The following is a 21,888-nucleotide window of genomic DNA, read 5'->3' on the forward strand; positions in this document are numbered from 1 at the left end:
TTGTTATTTTGGGGCATAATCTAGCCAGGTGGCCAGGAGCCGGGCTGTGGGAAGAGGCCCGCAGCTCATACAACAAAAGTGTTGGGATTAAAGGCGTGTGCTACCACCATCTGGTGTTTTTATATATGAAAAAATTTTAAATAAAAAAATGTTTAAATGCCATTGGTTATCATTATACTAAGTTATTTTGTCATTTTGTTTCAAACTTTTTTAGTATTTAGAGTCTCCTTAATCATCAAATTTGAATCTGTATTTAAAATAGATTTTAAGAAATTGTTTCTGACAAAAAAATTCTTGTAAAGTTTTTAACTCAACTTGTCTTCAACATTTTATTTCTAATAATAGAAAAACAAGAACCACGCAACTGTCAAATATTTAAAATGTTATTATATCTTTCCTGACCATGAAAAAAATTCTGCATTTTATTTTTAGCTAATACTCTTAAATATATTTCAGAGTTGTTCTTGCATATAAAGGTAGTCTGAGTGAAAACTGAAAACAAGACTAGAGACATTTAAAGAATGGTTAAGTGAATCTAAGTTCTCTTATAAGCTTTGGGCCTGCCTACTGAGCTCTCCATAAATTGCACCTTTTCTTTTTCTTTGGTTTTTCAAGACAGTATTTATGTAGCCCTGGTTGTTCTGGAACTCACTCTATAGACCAGGCTGGCCTTCAACTCAGGAGACCAGCCTGCCTCTGTGTCCTAGGATTAAAAGGTATGTGCCACCACACCCAACTGCATGTTTTCTTGAATGTTATACAAATGGTCAAGCAACCAGAACAGATGTGACAAATTGAGAGATGAAGGTATATATTAAGTTCTTTCCTCAAAAATCTAATATAAAAATAACAATAAAAATATAAAACAACAAGCTAAAAGGTTTTGATATACTTTTGGATTCGTATTGAACAAAATGATTACACTTTAAGTGTCCACTAAGAAAGTCAACAAATACTGGACTTTTGAGCAGGCTGCCTTGTGTATTACACACTAGAAACAATTATTCTGTCAATATCATGTAAGAGTAATGATGTACTTAATAGAATCCGCAGTCACTCTCTCATCTTTCCTCGGAAATTTAAATGAATCAACTTCCTGCGTTCTTTTCTGCTGCCTTAAAAATCAGGACTAAAAAGAGTTAATTCACTATTTTTGCTTCCACAACTATTGGCTTGAAGCCACCACTGTCTATTTCTGGTGCAATAATGAATCCTGTTACTCAATGTAAAACTCCTTACATTAGGCCAGGGAGATGGCTCTGTGTAAAGGTGGCTGCAGTCAAAGCCTGACAACGGATCCTTAATCTCTGGATGATAGAGGACCAGTTCCCAGAATGTCCTGTGACCTCTACAGATGTGCTGTGGCACATGTGTCCACATTCATACACACAATATTAATTGTAATAAAAAACCCTATGATTCATTTGCAACCCTCAAATCTTCAAATTTCAATTTCAACATTGAAGTTTTGGTCAGCAGGCTATGCTTAAAGCCATCCTTTCTCTATTTCCTATCTTACTCAGCCCAAAGTCTTGCCTAGATGAAGCTACCTTATGGTCAGAATTATAGACCATAATGCATGTCTTCTCATCTTAAGAGTTTCCCATTTTAGGATAAAATAACTTCAAGGATGGCAAGAAAAATTTTTTCAAAGTCTGAACCATTATGTTCACTCCCACAATTTACTACTACCCTTCTTTTTATTGTTGTGCTTTTTTTTTTTTTTTTTTTGAGACAGGTTTTCTCTGTTTAACAGTCCTGGCTGTCCTGGAACTCACTCTGTAGCCCAGGCTGGCCTTGAATTTAAGAAGATCTACCTGCCTCTGCCTCTGTCTCCCAAGTGCTGGGATTAAAGGTGTTTGCCACCACCGCCCAGATGCCCTTCTTCTTTGTTAAGCAAACTTCTGACCTTTGGAACAACAACTCTTACTATACCAATGAAAGGAGAAGCAAGCAGAGCCATTGAAAATTTGCTCACAACTACATACTAAGAAACAAGCATGCCTTTTCTGACTTCAGTGTATTCTATAAACTCTCACCTTTCATTCCTTCTTGCTATGTCTATTAGCCGCAATAGCATGCTATTTCCTTTCCCTACAATGTCCAGGCATACTTCTGTAGATTTTAGTCACTTATTCATTATTTTCCATAAACTTGTTACTAGGAAATATTTTAGATTCATGATTAAATGCAGAATCAAGATTCATATACAGGAAGCAATACATACATGTACGAATACACATAGATAAATATATATTAGAGCTATCTGCTCAGAGGAAGAAAAGGTAATTTGTCCTCAAAAAATCTTTGCATTAGTACTTACTTTCTAAGTTTAGTGGTTTGGGAGTGATATTAACTCCCATTCATTTCCTAACATATGGTTGGCACCATTCTTAAAGGTGAACAAGTTAATACCAATTATCTAGAATGGGAACTGTTCGTTTTCAAGAAGAGGCAGTGGGTAGATGGAGTGGTATCTGTTCCACAACATCTCTGATGTGCTCTGTATATTCTAATGAATCCTTAAGCACATGTGCAAGCTCACACAGTAAATAACCTCCTATATACATATAAAAGCATATAACAGGGCTAGAGAGCATCTATGCATGCTCTTCTATAGAACCTGGGTTAATTTCTGGGCACCCACATGACAGCTCACAGCTCACAGCTCTCTAGCTCAAGCTCCAGGGGATGCATCACACTCTTCTGGCCCCCATGAGCATGTGCATGAACTTTAGTGCACATACAAATAATCAAACACACACACATACACAAAATAAAAGTTTAAAAGCTAAAAATAAGTAAAATGTTTAAGAACATTCTGTATGTTTATAAGACATTTATAATAGTCTATAACTTCATAATAGAATTCTGTACTTAGCATGTAGTAGATGATTAATACTGAATAAATTCACAAATTATCAATTTAAAAACTGCACCAAGACATAAAAATTTAAAATTGCAGGAGTTGGAGAGTTGGCTCAGAGGGTAAAAAAATCACTGCCTTAAGTTTGTGCCATGATGAAAGGGGAAAAATCAATTAGTATAAGTTGTTCTCTGATCTCTATAGACTTGCCATGCTATATGTATACCTCTTTCATAATAAATAAATATTAAAATAAATTGTGGCAGTGCGTATTTAAAAATTATGGGCAACGGTTTGGAGAGATGACTCAGTGGTTAAATGCAGTGACCAGTCTTCCAGAAAACCCAGGTTCAACTCCCAGCACCCACATGGTGTCTTATAACCATTTGTCATTCCAGTTCCAGATGATATGGTGCCCTCTTCAGGCCTCCAGTGGTACCAAACATGCGTATAGGGCATAGGCATGTATGCAGGCAAAACACTCATACACATACAAAATAATAACTTTTGTCGTTGTTGTTTTTCTTTTTTTTTTTCAAAATTTTTATTGAGCTCTACATTTTTCCTTGCTCACCTCCCTGCCTTTCCCCTCCCCTTTTCAACCCTTTCCCAAGGTCTCAATGCTCCCAATTTACTCAGGAGATCTTGTCTTTTTCTACTTTCTACTTCCCATGTAGATTAGATCTATGTAAGACTCTCTTAGTGTCCTCATTGTTGTCTAAATTCTCTGGGATTGTGGTTTGTAGGCTGCTTTTCTTTGCTTTATGCTTAAAAACCACTTATGAGTGAGTACATGTGATAATTCTTTCTGTGTCTGGGTAACCTCACTCAAAATAATGTTTTCTAGCTCCATCCATTTTCCTGCAAAATTCAAGATGTCATTATTTTTTTCTGCTGTGTAGTACTCCATTGTGTAAATGTACCACATTTTCCTTATCCATTCTTCGGTCGAGGGCCATTTAGGTTGTTTCCAGGTTCTGGCTATGACAAACAAAGCTGCTATGAACATAGTTGAGCACATGTCTTTGTGACACAATTGAGCATCTTTTTGATATATACTCAAAAGTAGTATTACTGGTTTTTTTTTGGGGGGGGGTTGGTTTCGAGACAGGGTTTCTCCGTAGCTTTTTTGGTTCCTGTCCTGGAACTAGCTCTTTTAGACCATGCTGGCCTCGAACTCTCAGAGATCCGCCTGCCTCTGCCTCCCGAGTGCTGGGATTAAAGGTGTGCGCCACCACCGCCCGGCTTTACTGGGTCTTGAGGAAGATTGTTTCCTAATTTTCTGAGAAATCACCACACTGACATCCAAAGGTGTTGTACCAACTTGCATTCCCAACAGCAATGCAGAAGTGTTCCCTTTTCCCCACAACCTCTCCAGTATAAGTTGTCAACAGTGTTTTTGATCTTGGCCATTGTTTCAGCTCAGAATTCTGTAAGACTCTCAAAGAAGAACTAATACCAATATTCCTCAAATTATTCCACAAAATAAAAACCAGAAGGAACACTGCCAAACTCTTTTTATGAGGCTACAATTACCCTGATACCCAAACCACAGAAAGACATTACTAAGAAAGAGAATTACAGACCAATCTCACTCATGAACATTGATGCAAAAATACTAAATAAAATACTGACAAATTGAATCCAAGAACACATCAGAACCATCATTCACCATGATCAAGTCGGCTTCATAACAGAGACGCAGGGATGGTTCAACATATGAAAATCTGTCAATGTAATCCACCATATAAACAAACTGAAAAATAAAAACAATATGATCATCTCATTAGATGCCGAAAAAGCTTTTGACAAAATACAACATCCCTTCATGATAAAGGTCTTGGAGAGAGCAGGGATACAAGGAATATACCTAAACATAATTAAGGCAATATACAGCAAGCCAACAACAAACATCAAATTAAATGGAAAAAAAAACTCCCAGCGATCCCACTGAAATCAGGAACAAGACAAGGTTGCCCATTTTCTCCATATCTATTCAATATAGTTCTTGAGGTCCTAGCTAGAGCAATAAGACACCAAAAGAAGATCAAGAGGATACAAATCAGATCAAACTTTCAGTGTTTGCTGATATGATAGTTTACATAAGTGATTCCAAAACTTCTACCAAGGAACTTCTATAACTCATAAACACTTTCAGTAATGTAGCAGGATCCAAGATTAAGTAAAAAAAAAAATCAGTAGCCCTTCTGTACACAGATGATAAAAAGACTGGGGAAGAAATCAGAGAATCAACACCCTTCACAATAGCCACAAATAGCATAAAATATCTCAGAGTAACTCTAACCGAACAAGTGGAAGACTTGTATGACAAGAATGTTAAATCTTTGAAGAAAGAAATGGGAAGAAGACACCAGAAAGTGGAAAGATCTCCCAAGCTCTTGAGTAGGCAGAATTAACAAAGGAAAAATGGCAATCTTACCAAAAGCAATCTACAAATTCAATGCAATGCCCATCTACATCCCAGCAAAATTTTTCACAGACCTTGAAAAAAATGGTACTAAACTTCATATGGAAAAGCAGAAAACCTAGGAAAGCCAAAACAATCCTGTACAATAAAAGAACTTCTGGAGGCATCACAATCCCTGACTTCAAACTCTACTACAGAGCTACAGTATTGAAAACAGCCTGGTATTGGCATAAGAACAGACAGGAGGACCAATGGAACCAAATAGAAGACCCAGATATCAATTCACACATCTTCAACCACCTGATTTTTGACAAAGAAGCAAAAAAATATCAAATGGAAAAAAGAAAGCATATTTCACAAATGGTGCTGGCATAACTGGATATCAACATGTAGAAGAATGAAAATAGACCCATATCTATCACCATGCATGTTTTGTTTTTCAAGACAGGGCTTTTTCTGTAGCTTTGGAGCCTGTCCTAGAACTAGCTCTTGTAGACCAGGCTTGCCTCGAACTCACAGAGATCCGTGTGCCTGCTTCTGCCTTCCAAGTGCCGGGATTAAAGGTATGTACCACCACTACCGGCTCAAAATAATTTTAAAAAGGAAATTTTGGGCAAAAATAAGCATGTAAATTATTTTAATACTACACACAGAGAATTAAGGTACAAAATAAATGCTAGTAATTTATTCTCAAAGTTCAACATTCACCTCACACAGAGAAAGTTGTTTTCAATTGGGGAAAAAAACCCACATTAATGTTAATGTTATTTCCTGCTCAATTCCAACTAAAACCCTCTTGTAAAATCTCCTTCAACAAATTTTCTTCAACACTGAAATCACTGTCTGTAGGGAAGCAGAGAAATTTTGAATTTGAGATAAAATACTTGTAAACTTAACTGCAATCATGAAGATGCAGTAAAACAGATTCTGGGAAAATTCAAAGACCCAGGTAACATGCAAATCTATATTGTAAGCTATGGTATCCATGAGAATGCACCTTAAAAATGTGTAGTCTTCCAATAAGGACTGTTTTGTCTGTAGGTCTATATGTCAGTGATCAACATCAAAGTGTCTATAATGCTCAACACCTATTTTTTTAATTAAAAAATTGGTGGGGGAAGGGGTGTCTGAAGAGATGGCTCAATGGTTAAGAACACTAGCTTGCTCTTCCAGAGTAACCAGGTTTGATTTCCAGCATCCACATAGTGGTTTGTAATTTTCTGTAACTCCAATTCCAGTGGACTGATGCCTTCATTTAGCCTCCAAGGCATGCAGGTGGCACAAAGACATACATGCAGACAAAATACTCATACATTTTAAAATGTGTATTTGTTTATTTTAAGTAATGGGTGTTTTGCCTGCAAGAATGTTTGTGTATGGTGTGCATGTAGTGCTACAGAAGACAGAAAGGCATCAGATACCCTGGAACTGGCATCATAGATGGCTGTAAGCAGCCCTATGTGTGCTGGCAATCAAACTGAGTCCTCTGGAAAAAGAGCCAGTGTTCTTAACAGCTAGGCCTTCTTTCCAGTCCTTCCACCTTACTTCTTGAGATAAGGTCTCTTATTGAACCTGGAGCTGACTCGACTGGACTGGTCAGCCAACAGCCCCCTCCCCAGGATCCTGTTTCCCCAACACCGAGATTAAAGATTGCACACATACATGTGCCTACCTGTACAGGCTGGAGTTTTTTTTTTTTTTTATTAAGTGAGTGCTGGAAATCAAATTCATGTTCTCATAACTGCAATGGAAGTACTTACGCACTAGCCTGTTAGCCCAGTCCTTCACTATAGATTTTAAGTTACTTAAAGTAGGCTCAGCAGCAGTACAACCAAGAGTCGAGAACAGAATGTGTCAGATTCGAACATGATCAGAGTTCAGTCACTGCTCATTTTGTAATATATGTGATTAAATCAAGTAGACATTACTAAATTAGTACTTAGTCACATGCTGACATCTGTATCATTTAACTATGGATTTTCCAAAACTGACACAGCTATAATCCATCTAAAAAGCAAGGAATGTGGGTATAAATACCTAAATATCACATAAACTTGATGAATAACTCATGCATGACTATGTAAGAAAGCCAGACCTTGACTAGCTCAAGTTACTAAAAACTAGTGATTGGGTAGGTGAATTGTAATTTTGACCTTGTAATAGTAATTATAATTAAAATATTGTAATGCTACCATATCATATAAAGTATGGCTGTGACATTCTGTGAGTTAGTTTTCTGAACGAGTATTCCTGTACTAACTAATTCACCTTCCCCAGCACCTCCTGGAGAGATGTGGAGTCTGAGCACAGGTAATAAGGAAGCAGAGTTTATATCTAGATAGTCTGAGAGGGCTGTGAGGTTAATATAGCTGCTCTCAAAAGGGGCACGGAAGAGACAAGTTAGAGTTATTCCCAATGTCAAACCCTCCATCACCAAGTCTGTGAAGCTGCTTCTTTCTCCCATCTCACCCCAACTCGTCCTATGCCTCCCAATCCTGCCTTTCATAGTCTTCTCAGCATAAATATTTATCTATTAGGATTTTATTGACATTAGATATACTTCCAAGAAAAAAAATCTTGACATTTGGTACGGTGTTTGTAAGCCTTCTGGAAATGACCTCATATATTTAAAAAGTCCTAAGCTTGGGGCTGCAGAAGACAGCTTACAGTAACAACACTTACTGATCCTTGCAGAGGACCTGACTTAGGTTCCCAACCCCAACATTGGGTGGTTTACAAATGCTTAAAACTCTAGTTCCAGAGTATCAGATGACCCTTACTGGCCACCGTGTTACATGGTGCACATACACGCACTCAGGCACACAGACATAAAATAAATAAATCTTCTGTTTAAATGTCCTAAGCTATACTCCAGTAATTGGGGTGTTTCATTCACTTTAAAATACTTGTTGTCCTTTTAATAAAAGCAAAATAGTTTATGATGAAAAACACAGAGATGGGTAAATTAAGAGAACAAAATTCCAAACTAATGTTAGTGCCTAAGAGAACTCCCCCCCCTCCCCCGAGACAGGGTTTCTCTGTAGCTTTGGAGCCTGTACCGGAACTAGCTCTTATACACCAGTCTGGCCTCAAACTCACAAAGATCTGCCTGTCTCTGCCTCCTGAGTGCTGGGATTAAAGGCCTGTGCCACCACTGCCTGGCTCTAAGAGAACATTTATAACTTGAATAATTTTCATAACTTATTTTAAAGTATTACATTTGATTTTATTTCCATTTAATGAAATCAGAAAAACTAGAGTAAATTTCTGAACTTCAGGTCTGTCCTTCTAAATTACAGACTTATTCTGTCATTCCAGAAAGCCGATAAACTGACAACTTTCTGCACATCTAGCCTGAGCCATCGCTGCAGTTTTGCCTTTACCCTTGTTCATCAGTAGAAGATGTCTTCTCGTCACTGACAGTATGATGGAGTAGACAGTTTAAGTCCATTAGTGTGGACGCCTTGTTTTGTTGAGACAGTCTCACTATGAAACCCAGATTGGCCTTAAGCCGTTTGACCCTCTGCTGCTCAGCCTCCTAAGAGCTAGGACTGCCAATCATCACAACTGACATACCACGTCTTTATTAATATTTACTTTAAATTACATGTATATGTGTGTCTGCATGTAGGTATGTGCAGGTGCCTCCAGGTGACAGAGGTATTGGATCCGACAGGCAGTTGTGAGCTGCCTGTTGTGGATGCTAGGAACTGAACTTAGGTCCTTTGGAAGAGCAGTGCACACTCTTAACCACTGAGCCATCTCTCTAGCTCTAACATACAAGTTCTTGATAACACTTTTCACAAAACTCCAATATTTTGCTCTAATGCATGCCAAATCACTGCTATCATTCTAGAAATTTTCATGAAAATTTTAATCTTAATCTTTATATTTTCTTGCTCTATCCTTAAGATTATAACATGCTTGACTAGTTCTATCTGTGTGTTTAGTTCTATCTGTGTGTTTTAACTATCTTTTTTTCCCATAAATAATCCCAGACAAGTTGTGGTTGTCTACACATTCAATTTCAGCACTCAGGGAACTAAGGCAGAGGATTATTGCTTATTATTAATAATAATTATACAATTAATTATAACAATACATAATTAATTACATAATTAAATATAATAATTATTATTGTTGTTGATTCTTGACAAGTTAAAGGCTAGCCTGGGCTACAAGGCAAGATTTCTCTAAAAAAATCAGGAAGAAAATAAAGACGGAAAAAGAGGGAGGGAAGGAAAGATAGGGATGAGAGAATGAATGAATGAATGAATGAATAAATAAATAAATAAGTTATAAGCATGTCTATAATCCTAGCACTGACCCTGACCTCTATCTACCTCAGTCCGGCCAATAGCTGGCTCCTTTGCTTTTTTGGTCTTCAGGTTGAACACCAATATCTGTCTCTGGGTTTTTATTAATCATGCTATATACCCAGATGATTTTCCACAAATCTCTGGATTTCTTTTCATATTGATAAAGGAAAAAACCATTTGTTGAATAAACATTTTCCCCTAAGTGAGAGAGCTGTTAGCAGAACCTGGGAATATCTCTAATTTGTGTCTTCTAGCTGAGACTACTCCCTGTAATCTGGCTGAGTTTGAGACTCTCTGGCACCTCCTAGGGAACAGTGTCTCACAACAGAAGCAGACCTGTTCTATGTCTATTTTAAGTGGTTCCTTTGTTCTGCACTAACTAAAATCATATATGAAGAGTCATATATGTTTATGTTTGTTTATGCTACCTTGACAAGGAATCAAGCAATAGAAAAACATAAGCTACATTTTAGAAAACAAATCTTGGTATCTTTCACATCCCCTGAGAACTACAGCTTAGAAACAGAAAGTAGGTCTCTCCGTTTCTCTCTCTGTCTCTCCCTAATAATGCTGTGTATTCCCGGCTAGCCTCCTATTTTTCCTTCTGTATCCTCTTCTTGAATGCTGGGATTACAGGTATACACCACACCTGCTTTATACAGTGCTAAGAATTCAACTCAAGCTTCGTGTATTCTACACAAGCACCCCAGAAACCCAACAACATCGCTTCATGTAGTTGCTTTTAAATTTTAAATTTCTAAACTTCAATTCTCCAAAATGAATATTAAGTGTTTGATTACTATTATGAGAAAATAAGTCATGTGTACTTGGAAATATGCTTATCAGATGTAACTTGCTTTCTTCCTGCAATAACAGGTTCTGCGAAGGAAATTACCATTGTGGGTTTCAGGATGAAACAGAAGGAAAAAGACATGATCAACAGCTGAGAAAACTATGTTTAAAAGCAAAATCTACATTAGGAATAAACTGCTTCCTGGGTTTATGGTGGAGATCAAGTACAGCATCTGTTCCTATCGTAAATACAACCAAGGACTGTAGCACTCTGCATATTTCTGAATTAGTCATCATCCAACTCCTTTCTGTCAAAAATGTAACATAGAAACTGATTCTGTAAAAATTGTGGTTTTTTTTTTAAAACTGAAAGTAAAACAAGTATCACTACAAAAATTTTGATGTCACTAAAGGAAACTGACAAAAATCACCCAGGGTCAGATTCTCCATTATGAATACATACATTACATGGAGGTCCTTTTACCATGACTAGAAAGCCATTTTCTTTGTATGAGATGAAATTGATTAACCTGAGCTTATTTAAATGCATGTAGATATAATCAATATTTTTAAATTAATGGCCTTTTAAGGGTTCTGCTAAAAGGTGTGCTTATTTAGAGTTTTAATTTTAAATATTCAGTAATAGTTCACCACTACAATTATGTGACAGACTCACTTTAAGGACTTACACTATACTAATTTGTAGCTATCCAGAGCACAGTGAAGCTATGACTGGAATTTCTCATTTATGTATGATAAGCAAATTAAAGATATAAAACATGTTTTTTAAGTTTCTCTTTTGGAATAAGCAACTAAATTACTGGAAGGGCACACAAACACGTTGCAACACGTTTTTGGAGGGGCACACATGAACGCGCTGTAGCATGCTTCTGGAGGTCTGAGGACAACTTGAGAGAATTAGCTTGCTCCTTCCGAAACCTTGTGGGCTTTAGAGACTGAACTCAGGCTGTCACAGTCTTTACTGCTGAACCGTTTCACAAGTCTGAAAACATGCCATTTTTTCTTTTTTTTTGAAATGGGGTTTCATTATGTAATTGGTAACTACTAACATGTTATTCATCTAGTACTAAAGAATGAAATTTTTGGAACACTAGGTAATTTAGGCATTCACTCCTCTTTGTTGTCTTAAAACTTTATATATATTTCCATTATCAATTATTGCACTGCTGGGCAGTGGTGGTGCATGTCTTTAATCTCAGCATTTGGGAGACAGAGGCAGGCAAATCTCTGTGAGTTCAAGGCCAGGCTGGTCTACAAGAGCTAATTCAAGGACAGGTTCCAGAGTTACAGAGAAACCCTGTCTCAAAAAACCAAAACCAAACAAAAAAACTTCGTAGTTTCCATTAACAATTATTTCACCACTGGGCAGTGGTGGTACACTCCTTTAATTCCAGCACTCAGGAGGCAGAGGCAAGTAAATCTCTGTGAGTTCAAGACCAGCCTGGTCTACAGAGTAAGGTCCAGGACAGCAAGGGCTACACAGAGAAATCCTGTCTTGAAAAACCAAAAAGGCTGGCCTCGAATTCACTGAGATCCACCTGCCTCTGCCTCCCAAGTTCTGGGATTAAAGGCATGCACCACCACTGCCTCACGGATTTCATCTTCTAAAAGAGGTCTAACTCTTTCTATGTCTTAAATATCTGAAGTTATTACAACATGCTACTTGGAAAGGAACAAAAATACTATTTACATTTAAACTTCACATGTTAGAAAATCTTTTACTCTAGTATAGCAGTAAGAAAATGCTTTTCTTTAAATTTTTAAATGTTATTTTATGTGTCTGCTGTGACATTGCCTATATATATCTGTGAAGCACATGTGTGTGCCTGGGCGTGCCCAAGGAGGCCAGAAAGTGACACTGGATAACCTGGAATTGGAACTAGAGATTTTGAGCCTCCATTTGGGTGCTAGGAAACAAGTTTAGGTCCTCTGGAAGACAGCCAGCACTCTTAATTGCTGAGTCATTCTCCAGATCCCAAATGCCTTTATTCTAAAATATATGATGTGTATCAAGTTTGAATGCTAATGATCAAATATGTTGATCTAATTAATATCTGAACACTGAAAATCCCATCATTTACTTTCTACGGCTCTTATATTCCTAACTCTGCTTTGAGATTTCCTATGATCATGCTTCTACTGTGTTAAGATGTTAACGTCACATAGCCCATTTCATATAAAATTCTGGTAAATTCTGACAAATATCGGCTTATTTTGAACTCTTGATTAACTACTATTAACCCACAGGTATACACCAATATTTTTACATAGCCACTAAAATGAAAAAACTAAGGAAAATAGTCTCATAAATTATGGCAATATTTTTGGCAGAATACTAAAATGTACTATTTTAATACTGAGAAATGATTCAAAATACAGGACATTTTGTGTAGTTAATGACACCAATGCACCCAGTAAACACTAGGGGGAACAATGCATTGCTCTCTGTTCAAAGGGCTCATCATCTTGCAGAAGACTCTAAAGCATTCACGAGGACAGAGCATGTCTCTGGGTAAGCTGAAATAGACAGATGATAGATCTCTACAGTAGCTACTGTAAAAAGGCCAGATTACCAGCAGAGGAAGACATGGAAAAGTGTCTTTTAACAATGACAGGCATTTCAAAATGTGTTCACTGGGAACTTCTTAAATGAAAAGGCTCATTTAACAAAATCTCTACTTAGATAACTAGTGAGTCTTGGAGAGAATGGGGGGGCACTATGTGACACATTTCCCAATTACTAAAATTATAATTCATGAGAAAGGTCTGGCTGGGTATGACCGAATTCTTAGCATGACAACAAGAAAATTATATGTAGTAAGTACTACTATTAGGTAGGATTTTGAACAGGGAGAAATGATTGTTGCACTTAAGCTAACATTGAGTAAGACTAGGAAACAGGCCAGGAGTGGTGGCACACACCTTTAATCCCAGTATTGGGAGGCAGAGGCAGGTAGATTTCTATGAGTTCAGGGCCAGCCTGGTCTACATTGCAAATTCAAAGCCAGCAAGGAGACCCTATCTAGAAAAAAAAACAAAACAAACCAAACAGAAAAGGTACATTCAGGATAAGGGGACAAACATTAAAAAATTAAGCAAATTTATATCACACCCCTGTATCCAAATAACCAGGACATGTACTCCTGCAGTACTATCATACATATCTGGGCATGATATAAAACTGCTACTCAAACTGCAGTAATTCATTCCCTGAGGCCAGTCTACTGATTACACTGCTCATTAGAAAATAGGATACTGCACCAAAAATGGAAATAAGCTAATTACACAATTAATTCACTAAATATATACTGTTTTTATCAGTTGACATTTCTTCACAGCATTTTCCCTAGTGACAAAAAAAAGCAGTACATTAAAAGACATTCTGGCACAGGTTCCTTATCTTGGGGATTGGTGGACTTGGTGTTAACAGCAGTGTTTATTGGACAGCTACTTTGAGCAAAACTGATACAAAACACAATATTTTGGGGAATAAAATGCATCTGAAATGCTACATATATGACACTGTTACTCCAAGTTTATTTAAGGTGTGAAATTGCCAGGCTCGGTTATCTTCTAATTTTGTAACCCTCAAGTGTATCTGTCACATGGACGGCACCTCTGAGTTGGATAACGGTGCTGTGGGACTTTCACACACAAACATCTATGGGCAGTTAAACTATTTCTTCATTAAATAATGCTTTCTGGATTTTGATTGGTTGAAGATTGATAATGTTAATTCAGTTTAATAAGGACCTCATGTAAATTAAAAAATAAAATTTGGGTTATTTTCATCAGTCTTCAGCAACTCCAAAATCTTTGTTACGATACTTACTGACAATTTTTGCATCATTCCTTGAGGCACTTTGATCAAGCAATAATTCAGGCACATTCACCATGTGGAAAATAAATATTCTGAAAAATCAATACATAGCTGATGAACACAGGAAATAGTACTAGTGAAAAATACAAAAGGTTTTAGAAGATTTGTCCTACTCTAATTAAAACATGTAAGTTCAAACAAAATGCTTTTATCTGAAAAAATTTTTGCAGCACTTTGCTCTACATAAGATTTTTTAACACAAGCTGCTTTATAAAGCCTTAGCTTCTTGAAGAATCAAAATTAGAGTCCATAGCAATACTAAAACATTGCATATAAAACGTTCTACCTAAAAAATGTTTTTCTACTTTTTCATGAAAAATAATGAATTTTAACTAATAAATCCTGATTCCATACAGCAGGAAGGACGTATAAAAGACTCCAGCCTTTAGGTAACAGATTTGCAAATGGTTTGAATGTAAAAACTGATTGGAAATAGTAGAACTATTATATTATTACCTCTTTTCTTAACCAGCTCTATTTACAGTGCTTAAACAACGCCTAACACATAGAAGGTGTTCAGAAATAGTAGTAAGATAAACTTAAATGGAAGGAAAAGGAAGAAATGGTAGTTAGGGTGGCTTCCAAGTACAGCTGAGTGATGTCGTCGTTAAGAAAGGAAAAACCATAGCGGTACAAACGAGGCAAGTAAGTTTCATTTGTGTGTGTTGATTTCTGAGGTTTCACTGATGGAATAGAAGTGGCAATATCCAGCCGCAACTAAACTAAGTTTTTGAAGTTTTAGAGAAAAGTCTGGGATTGAAAGATGTGTTTGGAGGTTCTTAGTATGTAAGTGGCAGTTTAAAATGATGACGTGTGCTGAACTCATCTGGTAGACTGTTAAGAGAAAAAGGTCCATAAGTGAAATATTTGAGAAGACCATACATGAATCAAGGAAAAGAACATAAATGTCTATAAACAAACTTGGAATAAAGCAGTCTAAGATGGTGGTAGAAAGTCAAAGGGAATTATGCCCCAGACATCAAGACATTAGAAAAGTAAACAAGCATTTTCAACTTCCAGTTTGAACAGAAAATATCTAAACTACTTCTAAAGGATCTAGCAGTGAAGATCATTTGTAATTTTACTAAAAACAGGTTCCATGAAATGTAGTTAGTCTATATTATACTTGAAGTTCAGGTGTGAAAACAACAGACTACTAAAAATTAATAAGGGTCTGGAGGGGTGGCTTGTTCGTTAGAGCACTGGCTACGTTTCCAGAGGACTTGTGCTTACTTCCCAGCACCCAAATGGAGGCTCACAACCTCTAACTCCAGTCTGGAACTACAGCCCAAGGGGATCCAACGCTACCTCTGGCTTCTTTGGGCACCAAGTGCACAAGTAGTGTTCATACATGCAATATACAAACACGCATGCAGACAAAACACCCATATATATAATTAAAAAAAATAATCCAGGGCTACTTCTGCAGCTTCTAGCTCTATACTTCAGTATAGCTTCATGAGCACTCTAGTGTAATACCTTTCCAGATTCTGACTCCTTGTAATATTTCACACAGAAATGTTTTATGTACATAGATAAGCATACACACAGGTTTAAAAGCAATACTCATGACTAGGGATGTAGTTCAGGAATGAAGTACTTCCCTAACATGTGTGAAGGTCTAGGTTTGATACCCAGCACTGCAAAATCAAACCAACTAAACCAAACCAAACCAAACACCAAATAATGTTGGTTGGTCACATTATAAAAATTAGCTACAAGATATGATTATTCATCTTAACTTTTCCAACCCAATACACATGAAAATCTTTCCAAGCAGCTGCAACTCAAAGCACACCATCAACATATTTGAGTTTTTAATCAATCTCCGAGTGATGCTTGCATATTTTAAAAATTTTTTGCCAGTGGTACTGGGATTTGTCTCTGCTGCATGTACTGACTTTTTGGGATCCTATTCTCTTTGGCTGTATACCTTGCTCAGCCTAGATGTAGTGGGGAGGGGCTTGGACTTTCCACAGGGCAAGGTGCCTTGCCCTCTCTTAGGATTTGAGGGGTTGGTGTAGAAGGGTGTGTGGAGGGACTGGGAGAAGAGGAAGTGGGAATCTGGATTGGTATTATTTTCAAAAATATCTAATTTTTTTTTTGCCATTAAAAAGAGTATTGTAATAGGCTCTCTGGTGTGGGAGAATGGTCTGTATTCTGTCAATTATATTTTAAATAAATGCTGATTGGTCAGTAGCCAGGCAGGAAGTATAGGTGGGACAACCAGACAGGAAGTAGAGGTGAATCAATGAGAACAGAATTCTGGGAAAAAGGAAGCCCATTCCTCTGCAGTCCTGACCCGATCACAGAAGAAGCAAGATGTGACTGCCCTGCTGAATAAGGTACTGAGCCACATGGCTAACACAGACAAGAATAATGGGCTATATAAGAGTTAATAAGAAGCCTGAGCTAATGGGCCAATCAGTTTATAATTAATGTAGACCTCTGTGTGATTTCTTTGGGACTTAACGATTGCAGGAACTGGGCAGGACAGAAACCCTGGCAACAGCACTTTTAGTATTCCCAGGAGTGTGCCTAACTAAAAAAGAGGTTTAAATATTTTAAGAATATTTTTGTGAAGTTGGGCCAATAAGATGACTCAGTTACTAACACTAATAGCACATGCCACCAAACCTGATGGCTTTAGTAAATCCCTGGACCCACACGACTGAAGGAGAGAACTCTAGCAAGTTGTCCTATGACCTCCATATGACATGAATACACACACATTTTCATATTCATGCTCTCTCTCATAAGTAATGAATAAAATTTAAAAATTTAAAAAATCTTTGTGTAGTAAAATTCAAATGACACAAAAGTATAACCTAGAGCTATTCTGCTTCCTAACAATCAGTTTCTACTTATCTCACACCTGCATTCACTATATATCTATAGCACTTGAGACATACCTTGCCCCTATCACCTCATCCACAAATACTTTAGGATTCATTTCTAAATTAAGGTCTCTTGTACTATGTTAAACTGTTGACAGACATTCAGAAGCAAAGCAATAATTCACTTACTTCCCTGTCATTTTGGGGGGGAAGAGTTGAGACAGGGTTTCGCTGTTCTAGAACTATGTAGGCCAAGCTGGCCTTGAACTCACAGAGATCCACCTGCCTCTGCTTCCCTGAGTGCTGGGATACAAGGCATGTGCCACCACTGCCTGGCTACTTCCCTGCCTTTTAAATTCCATTCTTTTGTTAGGTAACCACTTTATTTTATTTATTCTTCCAAGGCGAGGAAAGTATGAACCACTATGCTTTTTGAGTCAGGGTCTCACCATGTAGCCCTAGCTGGCCTTGAACTCATGGAGATCTGCCCTCCTGTCTCTGCCTTGAACTCATGGAGATCTGCCCTCCTGTCTCTGCCTCAAGTGCTAGAATTAAAAGCATGCACTACCATGCTCAGCTGCTAGGTTTTTAAAACACTTGCAGTTCTCTGTTTTTTGTTTGTCTCACATGTTAAGTTATACTTGTCCAGGTATTTTAAATTTATATAAATTTAGTTTTCAAGTTCTTTAGGTTCACTGGATCTGTTACTTTACTTTTATTTATTTATTCATTCATTTAATTATTTTTATTCATTTATTTATTTGCTTTACTTTATTTTCTAAAATAACAATTAAATGGTTTAATTCACTTACTTACTGAATTACCACGTCTTGTTAGCTTCGTCTACAAATATTGCATTTGTTGAGGTGTCTGTATTTTACTGGAGACTGAACTTAGAGCCTCATACATGCTAGGAATAGGTAATAGTTTACCAACTAAGCCACAGTCCTGATCCCAAACTTTGATTTCTAGACCTATCTTGCCCTGTGGTCCAGGCTGGACCTGGAACTAGTAAGTTTCCTGTCCTCTTGCATGCTGGAAGCACATGCCATTTCTAAGACTATCTGTAGAGCATCAGAATTTTTCTAACTGACCATTTTTGATGCTGAACTTAGATTTTCCTCTAGTTCCATTATTTAGTGGGGTTAAATTGTGTTCACTTAAGCTGACTGCTCTCTTATACCTCCAGGCAACCCTGAAGGGTTGTTAACTTTTTTTTTTTTTTATCAGTGCATGGCACCCTGACATAAAGTAATCCAAGTGGCAGCTCGTGGTGCAGGAAGAAAGTAAGGTAACTTTTTCCTAAAAAGCAGTTGAAGCTCTGGAAAGAAGCCTGTCTGCTAGCGGGTTTCACAGTCCCAGCTAGTACAGTGGACTAAATCACCTACATACACAGTCCTTGAACTCGTGTGAGAGAGAACCTTGATATACTCTCCCAGGGTCAGTCTCTGCTTACTGAGCAGTATCTAAGTACTTTACATATTAAATTTACATTTCCTACTACACAGCAAAGAGATAAAAGTTGCCACTTTTATAAATTTTACCTATAGTTTAGCTCCTTTAATATTACTTCTTTCAAATACTGATTGATACCATCATTTTACTAATGTTATATTTTCTCTTTATTTTTTATAACAATATTATAATAGCAATAATATAATATTAGTAATATTGTAAATATTACTGTTATATTTCCTCTTTTTCACCTCCACTTTCCTCCTATAATTAACTAGTCTGTGAAGTACGTGAAAACACTGGAAAACTGTTGCAACTGCTTATTCCTTTCTCAAAAATTATGTAATACCTATTATGTGGTATATAACTATATAACACCCCTCATCTTAAGAATTAGTATTATGTGATATACACATATGCATACGTACACACACACACACACCTCATCCATAAGAAGGGCTTACTACCCAGTGTTACAACTGGAGTGTAATCCCTGGAACCCACATGGTGGAAAAGAACCTACTTCTGAAAGTGTCTTCTGACCTCCACATTCATGGCATGGCACACATGCCCTGTTCCCCCTCTACACATAATGAGTAAGTAAATGTCTAAAAAATTAGTGTATCAGGATCCTGAATCTTACAAGTGCTATTTATTTTGACTGAGTTTGATGTAAACTTCTCCTGGAGAGCAAATCACCTATGTAAGCCATGCGTAAATTTTTAATGTTATTTTCTCTGAAGTTCAATGTGCATTTCAAGCTATTTCAGGGGTGGGTACAGGTTCTCCCTTTTCTTTTCCACACAAGTGAGTCTGCGTAGAACAGAAGCTGCTTAGGTCGCTACAACCTTGGTCTTGCCGACTGTACACTCCTGCTACAGTTCAACACATTCCTCTTAGAGTGCAGCTGGGTCCTGAGCACCAAAGACAGGAAAATCTGTTCCCTTTGACAGCTTTCTTTTATCAGAAACATGAGGCATTTTTATTCTTGCTTTTTATTTAACGGTAGTAATTGCTGATGTTCAATGGTTAGCTATATTAACAACTCACATATTTAACCTGGGTTCATTTTCTAAAGATATTTCTTTTCTTTTTTTAAAGATTTATTATTATGTAGTGTTCTGTCTGCATGTATGCCTGCATACCAGAAGAGGGTGCCAGATCTCATTACAGATGGTTTTGAGACACCATGTGGTTGCTGGGAATTGAACTTAGGACCTCTGGAAGAATAGTCAGTGCTCTTAACCTCTGAGCCATCTCTCCAGACTTCTTAATACAAAGAAGAGAAGTTTCCTAGTTTTAGGATGCCCATAGATTAGGCAAGATAATGATTTTTTTCTGTTTACTTGGTTAATTAAAAAAAATAAACTGGTTCTTTAGCAATCTCTGATTAATACACATTAATGTTTAAAATTATCCTTATAAACCCATGGATTTAAATATATGAGTTCTCAAACTTTGCAATTAATCTTATTAAACAAGACATTATGTCACTGTTGGCCAGTGGGAACTACTTCAAATAGTCTCTTGAGGTCTTTTAACAAGACCTTGCACTAGTCTTTAATAACTAACTCTGAAGAGAAACAGCATTCCAGACTCATCTTATGTGCATGCTCTGTCAAGGAGTGACCGTTCTCTTAGACCACATGGGAGCCAGCCATTATTGTAACTATATTACTCATTGCTTTTACTACAGCAAGGACATTTTCATAGTGTATGTCTGTGTATGAGGGTGCGGTGCCTGCGGAGGCCAGAGGAATCGGATCCTCTCTGGAGCTAGAGTTACTGGCGTTCTGAGCCACCTGACATGGGTGCTGGGAACTGAACTCAGATCCTCTGCAAGAATAGTACATGCTCTTAGCCACAGAGCCATCTTTCACCCTGTATTGGTAAATATTTTAAATTTTACTTGAAAATAATTACAAAGTCCAAAAGTTTAAAAAATTGAAATTACTAAATACTATGTATCTTTTAACCAGATTTGCCTATGATTAATATTGTACACCCCTGCTTCACAACACTATTGTTATCTATCCATCCACTTTTATACTTGAAGTATAGGTTAGAGTAATTTCAGACATTAGAATCCTTTATTCATAAATACTTCAGTATTTCTTAAGAATAGATCTCAGCTGGGTTGTGGTGGTGCATACCTTTAATCGTAGCACTAAGAGGCAGAGGAAGGGGACTGGCGAGATGGCTCAGTGGTTAAGAGCACTGACTATTCTTCCAGAGGACGGGTTTAATTCCCAGCACCCACATGGCAGCTCGCAGCTGTCTATAACTCCAGTTCCAGAGAATCTGTCATCGTTATACCAATGCACATGAAATAAAGTTTTTTTTCTTTAAAAAGGTGTAACTGTAAACACAATGATGTTTAAAAAAATAAAAAATAAAAAAAGAGGCAGAGGAAGGTGAAACTCTCTACAGCCTGGTCTACAGAATGAGTTCCAGGACAGCCAAGGTTACAGAGTGAAACCCTGTCTTGAAAAACTAATTTTAAAAATAATAAAAAGAACCTATTTAGTGGACGGTGGTAGAGCACGCCTTCAATTCCAGCACTTGGGAGGCAGAGGCAGGAGAAACTCTGAGTTTGAGGCCAGCCTGGTTTACAGTACGAGTTCCAGGACACTCGAGGCTACATAGAGAAACCCTGTCTTGAAAAAACAAAAAAGAATAGCTCTCAAGATTTAAAAACTCATGCTGGAGAAACAGCTTAGCCATTAAATGCACATACTATTCTTGCAGAGTACTAAAATTTGCTTCCCAGCAGCCATGTTGGGCACTTCACAACTGTCTCTAATTTCAGCTCCTAGCGATCAGAACCCCTTCTGGCATCTGTAGACATTGACTCCCATGCATACCGTGTGTGTGTGTGTGTGTGTGTGTGTGTGTGTGTTTGAAAAAAATAAAAATTCTCCTTACATGCCTCACTGCCGTCAGCCGCGTCCCTATCACACAGATAGATTACTTGTTATATGATCTAGTGATGCTCTCCACATTCACTTTTCTCCTCCAGTAGAGGTTCTAGCCTAGAACAGGTGCTACTTTTTAATTATGTCTTTCAAATTCTAAAATACTTCTGCTATTTTTGCTGGCCTCTTTTAACACTGTCAATTCCTTTTTAAAAATAATTTTATGCATTTTTAAGTATGTCTGTGAGAGAGGGCAGTTGGGGGGGGGGAAGGGCGCAGTGCTCTCAGAAACTAGGTGAGGGTATCAGCTCCCCTGGAACTGGAATTACAGACTTCTGTGAGTGGCCATGTGGGTGCTGGAAATTGAACCTGGGT

At 37.4% G+C, this 21,888-nt stretch overlaps 1 protein-coding gene across 5 annotated transcripts in view; it reads right to left on the bottom strand.

Moving 5' to 3' along the window:
* The window catches only part of Ankrd12 (ankyrin repeat domain 12), a 116,640-nt gene that overhangs the window by 29,214 nt on the left and 65,538 nt on the right, over positions 1 to 21,888 (bottom strand). The window contains exon 2 of one of the 5 annotated variants that reach the window (XM_050153433.1): positions 14,259 to 14,338. The exons of the other annotated variants lie outside the window; for them this stretch is intronic. Coding sequence (XP_050009390.1) covers positions 14,259 to 14,322 — 64 coding nt within the window. The 5' untranslated portion in view covers positions 14,323 to 14,338. The remainder of the gene's footprint in view (positions 1 to 14,258; positions 14,339 to 21,888) is intronic. 5 annotated transcript variants of the gene reach the window in all.

Source organism: Alexandromys fortis, unplaced genomic scaffold (assembly GCF_014885135.2).
Source record: "Alexandromys fortis isolate MF-2015 unplaced genomic scaffold, M_Fortis_MF-2015_v1.1 scaffold_61, whole genome shotgun sequence".
Lineage (NCBI taxonomy): Eukaryota > Metazoa > Chordata > Mammalia > Rodentia > Cricetidae > Alexandromys > Alexandromys fortis.